General features: G+C 35.6%; 2 protein-coding genes across 3 annotated transcripts; one reads left to right on the top strand and one right to left on the bottom strand.

Moving 5' to 3' along the window:
- Positions 1–247: 247 nt before the first annotated feature.
- Positions 248–11,213, top strand: nadk2 (NAD kinase 2, mitochondrial). Of its 2 annotated transcripts, none has more exons than XM_084136566.1 (12): positions 248–1,196; positions 3,843–3,931; positions 4,022–4,110; positions 4,721–4,802; positions 5,218–5,301; positions 5,979–6,115; positions 8,248–8,335; positions 8,531–8,626; positions 8,710–8,765; positions 8,873–8,926; positions 9,392–9,515; positions 10,395–11,213. In XM_084136566.1, exons 1-12 carry the CDS (start codon positions 960–962, stop codon positions 10,528–10,530), a joined length of 1,272 nt encoding a protein of 423 aa, XP_083992692.1. In that variant the 5' UTR covers positions 248–959; the 3' UTR covers positions 10,531–11,213. The 2 variants fall into 2 exon arrangements, with proteins under 2 accessions (XP_083992692.1, XP_083992691.1); XM_084136565.1 differs by having other exon boundaries at positions 249–1,196; positions 8,483–8,626.
- skp2 (S-phase kinase-associated protein 2, E3 ubiquitin protein ligase) lies at positions 11,183–16,769 on the bottom strand. Its single transcript, XM_084136567.1, has 10 exons — positions 16,376–16,769; positions 15,398–15,633; positions 14,088–14,202; positions 13,864–14,007; positions 13,624–13,758; positions 13,277–13,375; positions 12,489–12,616; positions 12,363–12,414; positions 12,164–12,271; positions 11,183–12,069 (listed from the first exon to the last, which is right to left on the bottom strand). The coding sequence occupies exons 1-10, from the start codon at positions 16,387–16,389 to the stop codon at positions 11,868–11,870; spliced, it is 1,233 nt and encodes a 410-aa protein (XP_083992693.1). The 5' UTR covers positions 16,390–16,769; the 3' UTR covers positions 11,183–11,867.
- Positions 16,770–19,654: the final 2,885 nt, after the last annotated feature.

The raw sequence follows: 19,654 nt of genomic DNA, 5'->3' as shown, positions 1-19,654 counted from the left end.
TACCTTTGCTTTATGCAAATTAAAATTTCCATGCAAAATTAACAATTGTGTAGTGTCATCAACTATGGAAACGCCAGAGATAAAGTGTAAAACAATCATCATGGGTTCGTCTATTTTAAATATTTTATGAAATGGATAGGACGATATATTAAAATCTGGTTTTGAATGTATTAGTATCGCTGGGCGCCAGTGAACTGAGTGAAGAATGGGCACACTAGCACAAAACCCGTCTATTCAAAGCCACGCCCACAGAGTCAGCGCTACGTGCTTTAAAGATGGCGGCATGTGTGAGTGTGGGATCTGATGTTTTTATTAGCCTCAACTTTGTGATTTGAAGTTCTGTATTTAGGTAGACGGTAAACTTCAGGTTTCTGTAGATCGCTTAGACTCGCGCTCTCCGTCGTAGGGCAGATAGACGGGGATGTGATTGGTCACTGCGCTTGGAGAGTTAGAGTTGGTGGACAGTTTGACACGCTAAAACTGACAGCTGTAATCAGCTAACTTAGCTGTTCACGAAACCTTCAGCAAATGTGACCTTCTGTGCGTCCAACACTGCGTAGCCAGTAGGCGACAACCAGCTAACGTTAGTCAGATCACATTCGTAGGTTTAGAAAGATTAGGTGCTTAGTGCTTTGCCATTGTTATCAGGTGACCTGCGAGTCTCTGAATGCTGCTGGTTACATTAACTTGCAAACCTTACAACCCCATAGATAAATCAGTTGTGTGTGTTTAGTGAAGTTTGTGTTGATTTTATTTATTTTGCCAAGAACCTCCAGCATTTTCAAGCTCATAAAGCCCCTTTAATGACTTGCTCTGGAAAAGTAGTTTTGACTGGTGGTCTGTCTGTTTGAACAGGACAGGATTCAAGCCCTGAATGACAGGAAGAGCTGCAAAATTCTACATTAAGTTAAATAGTTTTTCCCCTGACCATTTCTCCAATACTATTTTGCGGTAGTAGAATGCTATCCCGAGCTTTAAGGAAAACTCTTTATGGAAATCCTATAGTGGCGGGTTTCACTGGGAGCTACTGTAGTCGTCTGTGTTTTCATCAGACCGCCGCGTGTAAAGTTGCTTCGCAAGCTGAATGTGGCTTCAAACCTGCGAAGGTGGCGGTTGTGACTAAGACCACACGATATGAATTCGAGCAGCAGAGCTATCGATATGCGGGACTGTCGGAGGAGGATCTAAAACAGCTGGTAAGCAGACGCTTGTGAAGAGGTGAATACACCTGTTTATCTGTGTATTGATCAAATAACGTTACACCGGTTTATCTTGTTACAGTACGTTTAAGGGTGCTGTATTAAAACGGACATAAAAGTATCTTAAAGTAATAATAACTACATATTGTTGGCTTTACTTATACATTTGGGGAGGCAACATTCAAAATCATGTCCCAGTTACACTTAATGTTGTCACATTTTCCTGGTTAATGTTGTCACATTTTCCTGGTTAAAAAAAAACAATACATAAAATTACATAAAAAAGAAACCAAATGCAAATCTTTGTTGTATTTTTACATTAAAAATGTCATTAATGTTCTATTTATTAAAACCAAGTAGTTAGTGTTTTTAAGCATTTTTTACATTTATTTCAAAATAACAATTTACAAGGCAGCAATATTTTAAACAATATATTTTATTTGTGAACTGATGTTCAGCTGTTCTTTTTAATAGTCAACTTATTTTTGGATCATCAGTCACAGACAAGATGTACCTTTAATTTCACCAAGCTGATCGCTCACTAAAGCTCCCAGAGTCATCATGTTTTCAGGCCATTTCAAGTTTGATTTTGATGTGACATAAAGCGGTGATGTCTGACTGAGTTGTTTATTGACTTTTTAATTAGTCTTCCCATCAACACCATCATTTTGTTCATTCAGACTGATTCGTGAACGTGCATGAAAACAAGAGGCGGGATTTATCGCACAAACCAATCATATCCAATCATAGCTCAATGGAGGCATTGCCTCCTCTCATGTGACTTTCCCTCATTCATTCTCACTTACCCACTAAACCCACTGCACGCTTTAGGTGGGTCTGTTAAAACTCAATGGACTCAGGGGAAGCAAGAGAGACACAAACTCCAGCTGTAACTTTACCTGCTAGTGTCACTGTTGGACAGTGTTACTTTAGAAAAAAAGAGTGATTTATACCCTATTTAATGTCACACTTTGTAATATTTGCTTTGTTTTATTTTTGTAATATGGGTTATTTTTCGTACAATTTTTTGAGGAGGCACTGCCTTTCTTGCCTCCTCGGAGGAAATGCCCCTGATTTTAACCCGCTATTCGAAAAACCCAAATGACTTGCTTCCGGGTTGACCTACAAATTGACGTCATAATTAAACAGTTCTATCCACCTTATTTTTCAATGCGGAAGTAAGCTATTTTCTGTGAATGTGCAAGACTTCCAGTTCATTAGCCGCTATAGGGAAATAACGAGAAGAATAACAAAGTGCCGTTAATGGTAAAGCAAGTTTGCGGTACAAAACAGCGTGTTTATAATTAAGCCACTACATTAGGGAAGAAATACCAGTCTGCAATATCAAGTAGCATAACAAGCTTTTTGTACAGCTAAAAATAACTGGAAGCGGATGACACCGGAAGCCAGACACATTAAATTTACAAATGGCCATGGACACTCTTACATGAAAAATAAGATGGATAAATTCTGCATTAAGGCATTTTCATTTCAGACTTTATGTAAAAACTTTTACATAATCTTAAAACACATTTTAAGATGTTAAGGAATAAAGTTTCCTTTAAAACACATGAACAATTCTCGCCATTCAAAATCAATCAGTTGGCGATGATTGTCATTTGTAAATTTCCATACTGAACTGTAGGCCTAATATAACTGAACTGAATATAAGACTAAATATGCATACATACAAACATTAAAGTATTTTTAAAGCGTAGCGAGATTGACTCGATTACGTCATTGGCAGTGCTTAATTGGAGTGGACGGAGCTAAAGCTTATTTGGCCTGTGTTTTTTTTTTTTTCGTCTCTCTGATTGGTGTAATTTTCGGTATCATGGGTAATGTAGTTTTTCACTTGGAATACGCTCTATGCACGAACGCTGCTGACGTATATCATCTGCTGACGCTGATGGCTTTAACAAAATCATCGACTAACAACTTGGCTATGTTGTTCATAGTAGGTTTATGTTGAAAGGTTTAAAATTATCGTTCAAAATCAATTCCCTGATGGAGAAAATGAATGTGATTTTTATTTCCGGAACCTGACTGTTGCACTCTGTTCTTTTGGTGTGATTTACTTGTTACTTTTTTATTAACATGGGTAATGACATATTTTTATCACTGTTAAACATGATCATGTTAAAAAAATCAATCCTCCTATGGAAAAAATTAGTTTTTTACTTCTGGAACCACCCTCACTTTCTCCTCCCCTCCCTTTCTCCATATGTTTACTGAAGACATTCATATTTAGCTGTTAGATATAAATATTAATATCTTCATTAAAATATTTATATCTGTAGGGGTTAACTTTCGTTTTACCTAAAACTTTTTTACTTTACCACTGTTTTCTGCCTTCTGTTTTCTGACAGTGTTTAATTATACTGCTCAACAAAAGAAGTCTGTTAATATTTTACCCCCCTTTCCTGTTGGTACTATTGTTAGCTCAATTCAGTAGCAAGCAAAATGGGCTTAGAGTATTTAACAGTCCACCAACAATGCCTGCAGCAAAATTGTATTAAGAAGTCCAGAGTCCAACTAACTCCACACAATGTTAAAAGACTGTTTATTTTTACTAGTGATGATATTTTCAAGAAGCAATACATTGTTTATGATATTTAATCTGTCGTCTTCTTGTCATCACAGCTTGCCCTAAAAGGATCCAGTTACAGTGGGCTTCTGGAGAGACACAATATACACACCTTTAATGTTGGACAGATTGTGGACAGTCTACAGTAAGATGACACTCAGAAATGGAAATTCTGACAGTATTTGAAATAATTTTCAAACAATATTCAAACAAGACTTTCCTTTCATCTTTGTAGGAAACAGGGGATTGAGGTGCGCATTGTAAAAAGAGGAGAATATGACGAGGACACAGTACGATGGGCCGATGCCATTATCTCTGCTGGAGGTAAAGCTCAGGTGTTTGGTTTTTATACTTGATTGTTTAATTGTGCACCAGTTGACATATGTGAGATGCTTTCACAGGACTCTATGCAAGTGTGTATATAGGGCCTAAAATTAACCCTCGCCAAATGCGAGCAAAAATCTGTGTTGGCGAGTATATGAAGCGTGTCAATCGCCTTTTGGCCGGTAACATTCTTAAAAATTCTAACAATGCAAAATTGTGAGAATGTGAAGAACATGAGAACATGTGAGAAGCTCTCTTTCACATCTTTTTGCACTTGAAAAGACATATTCAAACAAAATGATGTCAAAATGCCCATCTTGGGAAGTATCCATGTAAACTTAAGAGTCTTTAGTGAATAAACAGTATACAGATTCTTAAACTCTTAAAGTTTTAGCAGCCTAATATTTCTAATATAAGAACAATCATTCATCTTGGTTGAATAACTTCTGTAACTTTAATAAGGATTAATCTGTTTTATGGCTGGTAAAAAAAAAAGATGGCCGGTAAAGTCACCGGCCATTGGCAGGTTTGGCAAAAAGTTAATTTTAGGCCCTGCATATACATTTTATTTGCGTGTGTTTGTAAAATTCTAACAGACATTATTTCATAGGTGATGGAACCATGCTACTTGTTGCCAGTAAAGTGTATGATAAGAACAAACCTGTATTGGGGGTCAATACAGACCCAGAAAGGTAATAAAAACTAGCCTATAGTGAGTTTAAGTTTATGGTAACACTTTACTTAAAGCCCTTATCCATAATGCATTATAAAGGTGTTCATAATGTTATAATGCATTATATATTTTCATAAATAATTGTAACCAAGTTAAAATGTATCATAATATTTGCAGATCTGAAATTGGTTGTTTGTCATGTGTTTCAATGCATTATACTTTCTACAGGTATGTTAAATGAATATATAAGTATTATAATGTATCAGAACTGTGGTTACAATTATTCATGAGACCATACAGTGCCTTATAAGGTGCATTACATGGCATAATTGATGCATTCAAATTCTTTTATAATGCATTATACTTAAAGGCTATAAGTTAAGTCTTACCAAGTTTATTTGTTTCATAATGTACATGTGTTTTTGTATATGAAGGTCAGAGGGCCACCTGTGTTTACCTGTGCACTATACACAAGCCTTTTCTGAGGCCTTACAGAAACTCAGGAAGGGTGAGTTCAGGTAGGTACTTCTTATTTACTCTTGCTTCTAGTCTGCAGTAATCCAATTTGCTATATAATCCAATTTGCAATCAGTTGTTTTCTTCTATGCTTCTTGCTAAAGTACTCTGCAAAAGACTATTTTATTTATATAGCACATTTCAATTCACAATTCAGAGTACTTTACATTTAAAAAAGGAATACAAAATAATGATAAAATCATAATACATGTTTAAGAAGTAAAATAAAAAATTTGAGGAGAACAAAGGAGAAGAAAAGAGAAAAGATTAAATGATTAACATGGTAACACTTTATTTTAAGGTGACAGTTACATTGTACTTACTCAAATAAGAGTTATATTAATTAACTACATGTACTTAAAATAGAGTTATGGTTAGGATTAGGGTTTGGTTCAGGGTTAGTTACTTGTAATTATGCATAATTTAATGTTATGGTTCAGGGTTAGTTACTTGTAATTATGCATAATTTAATGTTATTACTATTGTAAGTACATGTAGTAACACCTTAAAATAAAGTGTTTCCGACAGTTTAAGTGCTATTTAGCAAGATTGAACCTGACCAATAAGAGACCACTTCAGAGCTGCTAAGATCTACCCATTTTTGGAGTCGCCTGTTTCATTCTAATCATCATTGTACCTGCTTCATGCCGTCAATATTTTCCCATTCTATCTTCACCAGGTGGCAGTGGCGTCAGCGTATCCGTATGTACTTGGAGGGCACCGGGATCAACCCGACTCCAGTGGACCTGCACGAGCTGCAGCTGAGCCTGGAACAGCACAGCAAAGCACACCGGATCACCACTGAGACTGAGTCCCGTACTACACATTATTATCTCAACCAAACATTCCTCTCTGCTGCTCTACTGTATCTCACAAATACTGGCAAAAATGTTCAGCTCATATTTCAGAGCAAAATTAAGGAGAAAGGATGATTTGTGCTACTTTATTACAGTAATGTGAATGAGTTTTTAATTTCTTGCAATAAAATAATGACATTTTTGGTGCTTAATTATTGCAGAAAATATAAAATATAATTTAATTAAATTAAGTATTATGATATATATAACATACACACACATATATATACAGTATATGTATGTGTGTGTGTTGTATGTGTATATTTAATCTTTTCATTTGTAATTTTTATATATAGTAAATCTTTTTTCAGTTTTATTTTCAACAATACTCAAGCACATTTTCCCCAAAATGTCTCATTATTGTATTGTAAAAAAAACCCCTTCTCATTACTGTAGTACAGTAATGAAAATCAGCACAGCATATACAGTACTGTGCAAAAGTCTTAGGCATGTTAATATCCCCCCCCCAAAAAATGGTTTTAAGTCAGTTACTTATATCTTTCGCTGTAGTGTGTCAGTAGGAAATATCAGTTTACATTTCCAAACATTCTTTTTGCCATTAATTGTAATAAACCAGTGAGATTTCTGTATGCACAAGGAGTCTGACAACAGCCAGGATGATCTGATCTCACCATCATCGAGTCCGTCTGTGATTACATGAAGAAACAGAAAAAACTAAGACAGACTAAATCCAGAAGAACTGCGGGAACGTCTCAGAGACGCTTGAAGAAACCTTCCTGCAAAGCTACCTGAAAAACTATGCGCAAGTGTACCTGGACAAAAGCCGTTTTAAACGCAAAGGGTCGTTACACCATATATTGATTTGAATTAGTTAATAGAAGTTAAATCATAAATAAATTCAATTTGTGATTTTATTTTTGAAAGCATTCTCACTTTACAGCATTTTAACACAAGTGCCAGTACTTTTCACAGTACTGTAGCTTTGCATGAAGGTTTGTTCTTCAAGCATCTTGGAGACGTTCCCGCAGTTCTTCTGGATTTAGTTTGTCTCAGTTTTTTCTGTTTCTTCATGTAATCACAGACGGACTCGATGATAGTGAGATCAGATCATCCTGGCTGTTGTTAGACTCCTTGTGCATACAGAAATCTCACTGAATTACAATTAATGGCAAAAAGAATGTTTGGAAATGTAAACTGATATTTCCTACTGACACACTACAGCGAAAGATATAAATAACTGACTTAATGAAAAAATATTTCACAATATTTCTGTTTTTGCTGTATTTTGGATCAAATAAATGCAGCCTCAGAGAGCAGAAGAGACTTCATAAAAAAAAAATTCTTTGTGAGGTTCACCCAAACAGGGTTATTATATTTATAGTACATTGATTTTATTGTCAGTTTCATTTAAAATTTTAATTTGATTAGTTTTAAGTCAAGTCAAGTCATCTTCATTTATATAGCGCTTTTAACAATGTAGATTGTTTCAAAGCAGCTTTACAGAGATAAACGTATAATTTAAGGTAAGATTGTTTTGGCTTTATAGTGGTTCTTTAATAAAGTTATTTTCCAGCTAAGGTTAGTTTTGATTGATTCGCTTCGGTCGCAACGATCATTAGTTATTAAATTAGGGGCCGCTAAGACGACGCCATTCTCTCTACACAAACTTTAAACGCGAACCTGTGAGAAACGCTGGTGGCGTTCACATGCGCATTAAGAATTGGTTCTATAGTTACGTGCGTTTGAATATATGTGCGCAGGTTTGTAATTCCCTACAAACCAAGCCTAAACAAAGTACTGGTGTTTCCTTATAATTTTGATACAGAATTTTATTTTATTTTATCAATTTGGGGTAGATATGCGAATTGAGTTTTCCCGACGACGCTTTATCTGTAGAGTGGTAAAGGGATCCTCCATAGGGAGTTTCTGAGTTTAGTTTCTGAGTTATTTAGAGTTTTATTTTTTAGTATTTTAAGGCTTATAATGATAATGCACCTACTGGTATCATTTGAAAATATGTATCTGTTAAATTTCCCAATACATTCATGTCTACTGGCATTTCATGTTTCATGACTAATTCCATTAACTATTGTTAGAGGAGACAACAACGATATCATACTTTTGCGACAGGTACGACACACGACAGTTCTAAAAGGCCTCACCTACTCCCTGTCCGAGGGCTCAATGAGATCTTCATCGGGGAGTCTCTGTCCTCCAGGTATATATCCCTGCCCTCCTGTCTGTGATGTTGTGGAACCAGTCGCCAACCATGTCCTAAGGACACTGCACCTCATCAACCACGTTTCCTCCTTCACTTCATGCATCCCCCCATCTCCCCTTACTTGTGGATTTCTGTTTGCCACAGGGTGAAGTATAAATCCTACAAACCCCATCTTACCCTCTCGCTTCATAGGGCTTCATACTATGAAATCTCCATTGATGACGGGCCGTGGGAGAAACAGAAGAGCTCAGGGCTCAGCATTTGCACTGGAACTGGATCTAAAGCCTGGTGAGTCAAAGCATTACTTGACTGAAGTGATCTGAGATGATCTTATATTGTTGTTACCAAATCATTGTTCTTCCTTCATCCAGGTCATACAATATTAATAAGCTTGTGGAGCAGGCCGTGGAGGATGTCCTTAGAATAGGTTAGAAACACAAAAAGTAAAAAAAATAAAAAAATATTTGTGCTATGACAGCACAGTTTACAATCGACAGTCAGTACAAGTATGATTTAGATGTTTTTGTATCTTAGGAAAATCAAAAACTGGTTTGGATGTTCCTCTAAATCGGGAGTTCATTGCGAGTGGTGAGTTCACAATAGAATATCTGGTAACACTTTACAATAAAGTTCCTTTTGTTAACTATATTAGTTAACATGAACTAACAATGAAAAATACTTGTAAAGCATTTATTAATCTTAGTTGATGTTAATTTTAGTATTTACTATTGTTATAAAAATCAAATGTGTCTGGTAATATTATTTAAGGTACCTGAACTAACAATAAACAGTTGAATTCTTATTAACTGACGTTAACAAAGATTAATAAATACTGTTACAAATGTATTGATCATTGTTAGTTAATGTTTGTAATGCATTAACTAATGGAACCTTATTGTAAAGTGTTACCGAATATCTTTTTTAAAAATTGTATTAGTAAATAAGTGTAATTTGTATTTTAAAATGACTTTTTATTGTTTTAATTCTGTTAAATTATTTAACTTATAAAAGTAATATTCTGCCATTTAAATAATTTTCTCTCTTTGTGTTAAGTGACTGAAACATACAATGAGTCTCTAATCTTCGGCCCAGAGGAGGACAAACTTTTCTTCAGTATAAGGGAGCCTATAGTCAACAGAGTATTTTCCAATAGCCGACAAAGAGGTTTTGCCAAAAAGTACGTTTTCATTTCTATCCTCTCACTACTTTGGTTAAATGTTGCAAAATATCTGCATTATTATATTAACTCTTTCCCCGCCATTGACGGAAATTTCTGTCATTTGTGAGAAAACGCTTCCCCGCCATTGATGGAATGTTCCAGTGTTCCATATTTTCACTGTTAGGGGGCGCTATTACACACCTTTTGAAAGAGCACTGAATCTCCTGACCAAACACATTTGAAGAATTTTTTGTTGTTTAAAAGCAGAGAGTCTGTTTTTTTCTTTTGATGTTTTGCATGTTTAGATATTCATACAACAAAATATTCTGGGGCCGTGAAAATGATCAAAAACGCTGGCAGGGAAAGAGTTAATATTAATCTCGGTTAAGATTAACTTCTACATATTTTAACATTTGTAAAAAAAAAAAAAGAAAAAAAAAAAAAAACATTTTATGTTTGTTCATAATACATTACTAATTAACAATAGTATATTCATAAAATTTACAGATTGTAGGTTGTTAAATTGTTTATTGTTAGTTCATAATACCTAATCCATTAACAAGTCAAACCTTATTTTAAAGTGAATAATTCTTCATACCCCTGGTTTCACAGACAAAACTTAAGCCTAGTCCCAGACTAAATTGCATGTTTGAGCTGTTTTAACTGAAAGCAGCTCACACTGACATTTCTTACAATATGTCAGTGCCATTGTTTTGACTTGATGCACACCAGTAATAAGACACGTTTATAAAAGCTACTTAAATGTCCTAATTGAACTAAGGCATAATCCTGGCTTAATACAAGCCCTGTCTGTGAAACCAGGCCCATATATTTTTGACTAAAAGGCTGTTAAAAATTATGTGATAACGTTAATGCTAACGTGCTTGTTTTCTATAGGGTTTGTGTCCGCTCAAGGTGCTGGGATGCCTGCATGGTGGTGGATGGTGGGACGTCCTTCGAGTTTAATGATGGTGCCATTGCTACCATCAGCTTAAATGAGGACGACCTGTTGCGAACTGTCATTCTTGATTAAATCATTTGATACATCAAACTGTTGCTCCATGAACTTCTATATTAAGGACTGTCTTTAGACTTTGAGATGGACATTGTGTTATTTAAGCACTGAGTTTTAAGGGATGAGGTTTGCAGATGAAATGTACATATATCAGGATTTCACACTTCTGTAGTCTATACTTCTTTAAATGACCCTTTGGTTGCAGCCCTTAGAAATGAACATTCAAATTTTCCCTAGAAACATCAGCATTAGATTGTCAAGTGTCACGTCACTATTGCTTTATTTAAACAATGGTCCAGAAATGCCCATGTTACTGAAATGTGATTGGAACTTTTTGTTGACAAGATTATTTATAATACATATTGAACACTGTTGTGCTAAACATGCACAAACGTATTATGTTAATGTAGAAGTCTGAAACTGCAACCCATGGAAAAAAAAGAAACTATTTCATTGTTTTTGAGGTACACAATAGGGCAATAGGTTAGATGCGGAGTCCAACTCTTCTCCATCAGGTCCAACCATTGTGCAAAAAGCTTGTCAGAATTTTGTAAAACCACATTTTCAGTTTTTAAAAATGTCTGCATTCATGTATTTTAATGCATCATTTACACTTGGAAAGTATCATTTTGTGTGACTTGTGAAACAGATCAACTTACATGAGGATGACTTTAAATAAAAAGCAAAACATTTATTTACAATTCAGATTATGTAAACAATTCATAAAATTACATTTACATGTCAAAGTTGTACAAAATTCAAGTTTTCCAATATTAAAACTGGTCAGAAAAATGGAAGATTCACAATATTTTCTCTGCCACTAAAGCACCTGGTGTAATGCTTTTGTATGGTAAAAATTCAGAAACGGTATAAAACAACCATAAAAATCACTCTCTTATTACTAAACTAGACCTTTGATAATCCTATAGTCTATAGTAAAACGGGAAATGTACTTGATCTTGGCAGGAAAGCAGATCTTGCATTTTACAAATAGAACCTACTATATTCTAGATTTCACCTGAAGCAACAAATCTAGTAAAACTCACCATTTTCAAAACTCACCAGCTACTGGTACCAAACAGTTAAAATATACCACTAACAATCTTTTACCACAAAATAAGAGTGGTTGTGGTATAAGATATGATCTTTGCTGCAACATAAGAACACCACTCAATTCAAGATTGTCAGGACCTATAACACAATTGTCATCTTCACAAAATTGAAACTGTTACAATATAAAACAAGAGGACTTACTAGTGATGTTTAAGACATTTTTAAAACCACAATTATAAGGTCACAATAAGAGAAATACTGATCTATTTGGTTTACCCCGTAATCATCCTGGATTAACAACATTAATGTTTGTAGATGAGTCGGCAGTGCATTCCCCAAAGTGTGCGATCTTTTCTTGATGACGAGGTGGGACGTGCCACAGTGGAGAAAGGCTGTGTGTTGATCTGTATGTGCGGTAGACCTTTACAAAGAATGGGCAGGTAGCTGTCCTGTATGAGCCCGAAGACCTCCAGGGTCTGCAAATTTAGAAACTTTTCAAAGTCACTGTAGAGGGGAACAAAAAAAAGAGAAAGAATATTAACAGCTTGTATGTAGACTATATACAGACATAAGAGTTTTGTAGACTCAAATCTCTTACATGAGAGAAGCTGGGTGGATCTGATAACAACGGCTCAGTCCCAGATGTTTCAGGGAGGAAAGTTGCTGCAGGACTAGGAAACTGTCTGTCGTCACAAGCACGCTATCACTGTAATGATAAAACATAACCGAATGTTAACCTTCTGCTGTGTGCTATTATGCATCTGATCCACAATCATCTTCCCAAATCACAAACTCACCTCAAATCTAGGTTTGTGAGGTTCGGACATCTTTTTACTATAGCTTTGACATCTGAAACACAAAAATGTATAAATTATCTTTGAAAAAAAAATTTCACACAAAGCCAAATTCCATGCTTTCCTCACCTTCCATGATTAGGTTTTGTCTGTAACCACTGATGTTCAACTGAGTGACGCTGGAGGGAATGTTGTTAGCAATGGCTTGAACATGAAGATTGTTGAAGTCACACCACGACACGTTCATTTCTTCAATTCTGGATTGAGAAAAAGATGTTGTGGGCTTTACAATGTGTCAAAAACTACCTTTACTGATAATGAATACATCAACATATAAAATTAAATAAATAAATAAAAAAGTCAACATAAGACAGAAAATTCTGCTCCTCAGGCTTACTACTACTACTACTACTACTACTACTACTACTACTACTACTACTACTACTACTACTACTACTACTACTACTACTACTACTACTACTACTACTACTACTACTACTACTACTACTACTACTACTACTACTACTACTACTACTACTACTACTACTACTACTCCTCAAAGATTCCTGAAATACAATTAAAGTATAATGGTTTCTTCAAAATATTAAGCAGCACAACAGTTTTTAACATTGATAAAGAAATGTTTCTTGAGCAGCAAATCATCATATTAGAATGACTTCTGAAGGATCATGTGACACCGAAGACTGGAGTAACGATGCTGAAAATTCAGCTTTTCCATTACAAAAACAAAGTACATTTTAAAATACAATAAAAAAGAAAATATATATTTTAAATTGTAATAATATTTTAACTGTGCTTTTGATTAAATAAGCTTTGGTGAGAACAAGAGATTTCTTTCAAAAACATTCTGAAAACCTGACCAACCCCAAACAAAGCTGTACATCAGTTAATCTTACCGAGTGCAAGATTTCAGCATCTCAGCCAGAGATTCAGGAGTGAAGCCAGAACAGCCACACAAATTCAGCCGGACAATCTCAGTATTTTGAGTAAGAGAACTGCAAGAAAGCAAAATAAAAAAGGTTTAAGGAATCCTAAATGCAACAAAACTCCATTAAATGTGTAATTTCTACAATGAATATGATCACTTGGCAGACATCCGTAGTTTCCCCACTGGTATTCACAACTTTGTGGTGGCTTTATTTTCGTTCAACTCGTAAATACGATCTTTCCGACACAACTTGAACGCACCAAAAATCTACGTATAAGGTGTAGTGTACAAAATGGCTTTTAGACTATCACTTACTGAATAATACTATCAGAGAGCACCAATCCTTCGAGACTGAGATTCTGTAGATGTCTGCAGCGAAACAGGATGTCTTCTAGAACAGACGTCTCCACTGTACAGTTTGATAAATCCAGATGTTGGATGCGAAGTTTCCTGTAATTCAAACAGTACTGAAAATTGCCAATGCAAGACAGCAATAACAGCAGGAATTGCACAACATATCTTAACTGCGGCACTATGAAAACACACATTACTCACTCTGTACTTTTAAAAGTGGGTTGACCGATGCAGGTGTGTGGACAGCGCAGCCTCAATGCCCCAGCTGAGAGCACCTGCCCAAGCTCCGCATCTAACTGAGCTTTTCCCACCAGGTCCACACCGTGCCACAGAGACTCATCAAACCTGCAAATGCAGAGTTCCGACTATTAGTATTTATATCACAGGCGATCAGTGGTCTTCCAAACTTCCAAAACTGGACTTACGCTAAACGATGCCAGCGCTTGCAGACCCGTGACGTCCTGAGGAGATCTTGCAGTGAGAGACAAGACAGGATTCCCAGCAACAGCTCATCAGGTAGACTGTCCCAACACAAGCCTACTGAGGGACGAGCAAGAAATCAAATTAGGCCCTCTACTGCTCACACAGTTCATCTTATGAGCAATTAAAGTACTAGGGTTTTGTCTGTAGTTTCCAGGGTATTAATAAAAAGTTCTCTCATGCAACTATATCCCATGTTCCTTTACAGCACTTAGACTTTACAGGTTTATCTGAATGGAAACAGGTTTTGTCTTGTGTATGAGGCATGAATAGCCAGGATTTTGTTTTGTATATAAAAATACAATATATGTTTGCATATGTGTGCATCTTAGATAGATGTTTCTTTTCATATTTGATACATCAGGCTTTTATGGAGTTTGATACTGTGAGAATATAGAGCTCACGCACGAGTGAAAGCATTTATTCAGAGGCCCAAACTGAACAGAAATATGCAATCTGGCACAGTATCAAACTATAAAAAGTAAGATGAAATTCTAAAAGCTTGTAATGTACAACGATGAGATTTTCAGACTACTTGCATAAAATGCATTAGAATTAGGTGTCAGTACCTCCTTAAAATGTAAAATATTTCAAAGCTTAGTTTTATGATCAAAGCGGTGTTGCTTTTTAATTGTGATGTCAAAATGATGCGATGCAATACAATGATAATTGAGAAATAAACATTCCTTAAAAGCCTGATGTATTATACTTGATACACTTCAAAATGCTTTTTTTCCTAGTTACACTTTATTTTAAGGTGTCATTGTTATTATATATTTAAGTACTGAGTAATAACAACATGTACTTACTATAGGGTTAGGTTGAATGTTAGTTGCGTGTAATGTAATTATGAACTATTTACTGTTATTACTATGATAAGTACATGTAACATAAAATAACTAAAATAAATAGTTCCCCTTTTTTCCTTAAAAAAAAAAAGTATGGATAATAAAGTAAACCCAAGTTGCATCAGTTTAGTAAATATTCATCTTGAAATATTAACAGGGAGGATAAGTTTACTTTATAATAATAATTTTAAAGATTTCACACCAAAAAGACATACCACAACCAATTATATACATTGTTCTTACTAAAAAAGTATGATCTATCAATCAGAGGGCAAAATGCATGACATAGTTTGTGTACAATAGGTTCTTCAGCAGTTTGGATCATGTTGATCATTAGAGGCTTTAGAAATTCATGTATCAAATATGATACAGTAGGCTTTATAGGGTTAAAATTATCAGTCACAAACCTGATGATTCTCTTCTTTTTCTGGGGCGTCTGGCAAGAAAAAATACGTTTTCCTCATTTTCTTTCCCTTTTGCAGAAGTCAGGGGCTTTTTGTGTGGAGGTGACCACTGCTGGATGAGCTCGTTTGGAGTGTTTTCTGTGTCTAGACCCCCGCTGCCGGCGGGCCGCCTTTTCCATTTGGTCCTCAGAGGCCTGCACAAGGATCCCTCCAAATTCTCATTCAGTTCTTGAAACGGCCTACATAAAATCAAGGAAACATTAAGCAACACCACCATTTCTTGTTGTCAAAAGGATATTCATAGAGATAGCAGCAGAAAGCAACATGAAACCATTTCCTCGAGCTCCCAAACATAAGATTGTTGTAGGCTGAATTTAGGTAATCTGTACAATGTATAAAACGAGTATGCATAATCGCTCACTACACAATATGTAATATTTGAGTGATTCCAACTTTTTTGATTATTTTTATAATGTAAATTCCACGCTCACTTTACAAGTTCTGTGATGCCCGCCATTTGTCGCGAGCGCCTGTATACCAAAAATAGCCCCCATACTAATGTGCCTTTTAGAAAAACAAAACTATATATGAACCAATTAAACCATCAAATAGATACAAAGAAAATTCATGATTTAAATTGGCTAATATAAATTCACGATTGGTGAAAAAATCATCCTCGCGCGTCACGACACAACTGGTGGCGCGCGCCAACAGCACATTCGCCTAAAATGTATTTTTAAAAAGCGTCCCGTAGAACTATGCACTAGAGATCTAAAGTCCTGTTTTAACTAGTAAGATTATCACTGTGTTAAGTGCTTCTTATAATGCACCAAAAAGGTTATACAAGTTATAAAATACACCAAAGTGGAGGGAGAATCCAAAGTAGTAACTTATACAGAAACACACACAAGTTTCTATTTTCAGGAAATACGCGCTATGTAAAATACAAATCAGAATTCACATGAAAATAAATACTATTACCTTTCGTTTGACATATTGACTTCGTAACGTTACTAAAGTATTAACTTTTGACAACTTTTAGAAGTAGCCAGGCTTCCTTCCCCACTTGCTGGCGGCGCATTTAAACCTGCCTGCAGACCGCCTGTCCTGCTGCGATGCCATTGGCTGCAATGTGGTTGGCCGGAAGTGATGCATCTCTGACAGCGGATGGATAATAGGCTTGCCGCCCTCTACTGTGGAGGACTAAACACCACCATACGGTTTGTCCCATGTCAAAACGTGGTGTCAATGTAAAGTTACTTTCATCCCAAAGTACAATTTAAAACAGATTAGAATAAAATAAAATTGATGCACAAAATCACACATACAGGCACTAGAAACCTGTGGCTCTGTGGATTCCCAGCAACAGCTCATCATCAGGTGGTAGACTCCCAATCTTTCTTTACAGTGATGGACTCAACCAACCAACACAAGCCTGCAAAGGGAGAAGCAAGTTAAAAAAAAAAAAAGATCTCTACTTATTATAAGATGTAACATGGACTGTATTGAGCAGTAATTACGATTAAAGCCATTTAATAATAAAATTCCACTGAATTTTCTTTAAAGTCTTTTCATAACACTCATGTTTTAGCAAGAAATAAAATAAATTTGACCGCCTCCAAAATGGGTAATACCATTATCAGTGCATGATCGCGGGAAAATACCGGCGCATTCAACTAACAGCAGCAGATACCATATGTGTTCAAAAGAGACATTGTCTTGAAAAATAAGCGTTTGAATCAGTATATGGATTAATCTAAATATAATTGTATATCCCATGCATACATTTCCCGCACAGTTCCTCTAAATTAAAATGAATGTGAAATGGTTATGTTTACCTCTTGACTTGAGGTCACTTTACGACTAGTGCGAACGAATAGGTAAAATACTGATAGGTAAGAATAGGTACTAATAAAACAGCATAAAATTCTTTTAAAAATAATTTACAACCACAAAAATTAAAATTGGATCATACGTTAATTTCGCCATTTTGAATCGAAAACTATGTTTTATTTAATAGTTTAACAACACAACTACAATTAGATCTATAACTTATTTGACCGTTTATTTATTTCTCTTTATTTCTTTAAAACCCTTTTAATCCTTTATTTAATTCATTTAAATAAGACCAATTACAATTCTCCTTTCCAGTTACCTTTCTTATTGTCCTTATCATATAGTAGCTGTACAAATGAGGATTTCAGCTGCTTGGTGTAAATATTTGGTCCCCAAACACACCTTTGATTCTCCTGAATTTGTCACACATAATATAAACGAGATTGAAGGTAATAATTTTACTTTTTATAAGAGTATGTATTAAAATTAGTTTATAAATATAACTGTATACATATTCCAATTTATCAAACATAAAAATAATGTGCAAAGTCTCAGAAATATCAACCTGTATGTTTTTTTCCCCACTCATAGTACTCTCTAAAATTGCAGAAAATGTTTATGCTATTTGAAATTGATGTTTAGAGAAATACAATGATTGACAAATAAATTACATCCAGTCATATTTACAGCTGTAACTAGTTTAGTTTTGCGATACACAACAAGTTAAACAATCTCTCAAACTCTAGCATCAAGTTGTTTTAAACATTGACTTTTATGATATGGTTCTTGTTTACAATCTCTGTCAGATGACGCTCAATAGGAGAAAAGTTTTCTTCAGGACTTTTAGTCCTGAACGCAGCCCTGCAATTCCTCTGAATTACAAAGCAAGATTGTGGAAAACAATGCAAATGTCATCCAAAATATGTGGAAACAATACAAATGAATGGTATGTGCATTTTTAATTATTTAAAACATTAGTATTTATTCTATATAATCATATTGGATTAAATTTGTGTCAATATCGTCTGGTTTGAGTCGGAGTGAACAAAGATTCAGAGTTATCATTAACGATGCTAATACATTAACAACTGTCAGATTAAGACAAGGTAGGCCGATCGTCTAACGAAACACCAGGATGTTAAATGCAATCATTGCGAATACTTACATTTTCTTTGCTTGGAAGCAAACTGTCTCTGTTCCTGTAACATCTTTGAACCTGAGTTGAAGGTGTAAATTCTGCTGTGAGCCAGTGAGATGCTCTGATGCGAGACTGCCAGTGCTGCTTCCAACAGGAGAAATCCCACCCTGGGACAGTCGTGGCCTGCTGTCGGCTAGAAGGAGGCCATCGCTCGTGTCACTAAGAAGCTTGCTGGTGGGGCTTCAGGAACAGCTGCATGGGTCACAGACGTGGGCAATGAGTTTGGAAAGGTTCTTATGCGTGTCCTCACAGAGGCAGAGGGTGATGGCTTGCTTCCCATGTGCTCTGGATTTTTGGAGTGTTACCGCAGAGCTGGAAAAGCTCCTCCGAAAGTCCTTTACGTGGGTACATGATTATAATTTCACTCAACATCAAACCCATAAATGATTATAATTGTTTCAAGTCTTTACATCACATTTATACTCTTCATGTCTGATTTTCGTATACCTGATCACTCTACTTGAACCTTGTGAAAAAAAAATTAAGGATTTTGTAAGGATAGGCCCTTAATTATTTGGCAAGCAAGTAAAGCTTTATCTGAAGCCGGGCTGAATGAATAAACACTGTTATTGCACTCCCAACACTAGGTCAGACCCTCAGTCACCTCAGTATAAACAAGAAATAGTATAGATTGTATTAGTAGGAAAAACATATTAATTCAACACCCCTGTTTGATTCAACAAGCCATACAGAAATACAAAAAAAAAAAAAAGTAGATAAAAATCCTTCATTTCAAACCCTGTCCTTGTACACCACCTCGTAACGCGGATGACTGCTGCTTTTAACCCTCTTTACATATCATCGTCCTCAGAAAATAAGAAAAATAAGAAAAGAAAACACACCCCAATTTACCACATTTCACTGTAGCTTCTGCTACTTCCATCATTGAATAGATTTTCTACTTTTCCTGAAAACATTTGCACCAATCAAATCATTAGATCTATATCAATACTAAGCCCTAGTTTGATTTAATCAAATAAAATCATCAAAATCGTCACAAAACAGATTCTTCTGCTAAACTTAAACCATTAGTTGGTCCACATCCTTCTCCAGGTGTGTTGATCATCTCGTTCGCCCCATGGACATTCCGTCTTCACCAGGGTGACTCTTTGCGAGTCGTTGCAATGGGCTTTCCCTCGTTGGCAGGGGAGGCCGTTACTAGCACGTGCCCTTGATCCCTCACTTTGTGCTCTATGGGATGGTTGAGGCTTGTCGGTGTAGTCTTA

This window comes from Abramis brama (assembly GCF_963993115.1).
Source record: "Abramis brama genome assembly, chromosome: 15".
In the NCBI taxonomy this organism is placed as follows: domain Eukaryota; kingdom Metazoa; phylum Chordata; class Actinopteri; order Cypriniformes; family Leuciscidae; genus Abramis; species Abramis brama.
This window is presented reverse-complemented; position numbering and strand designations above follow the sequence as displayed.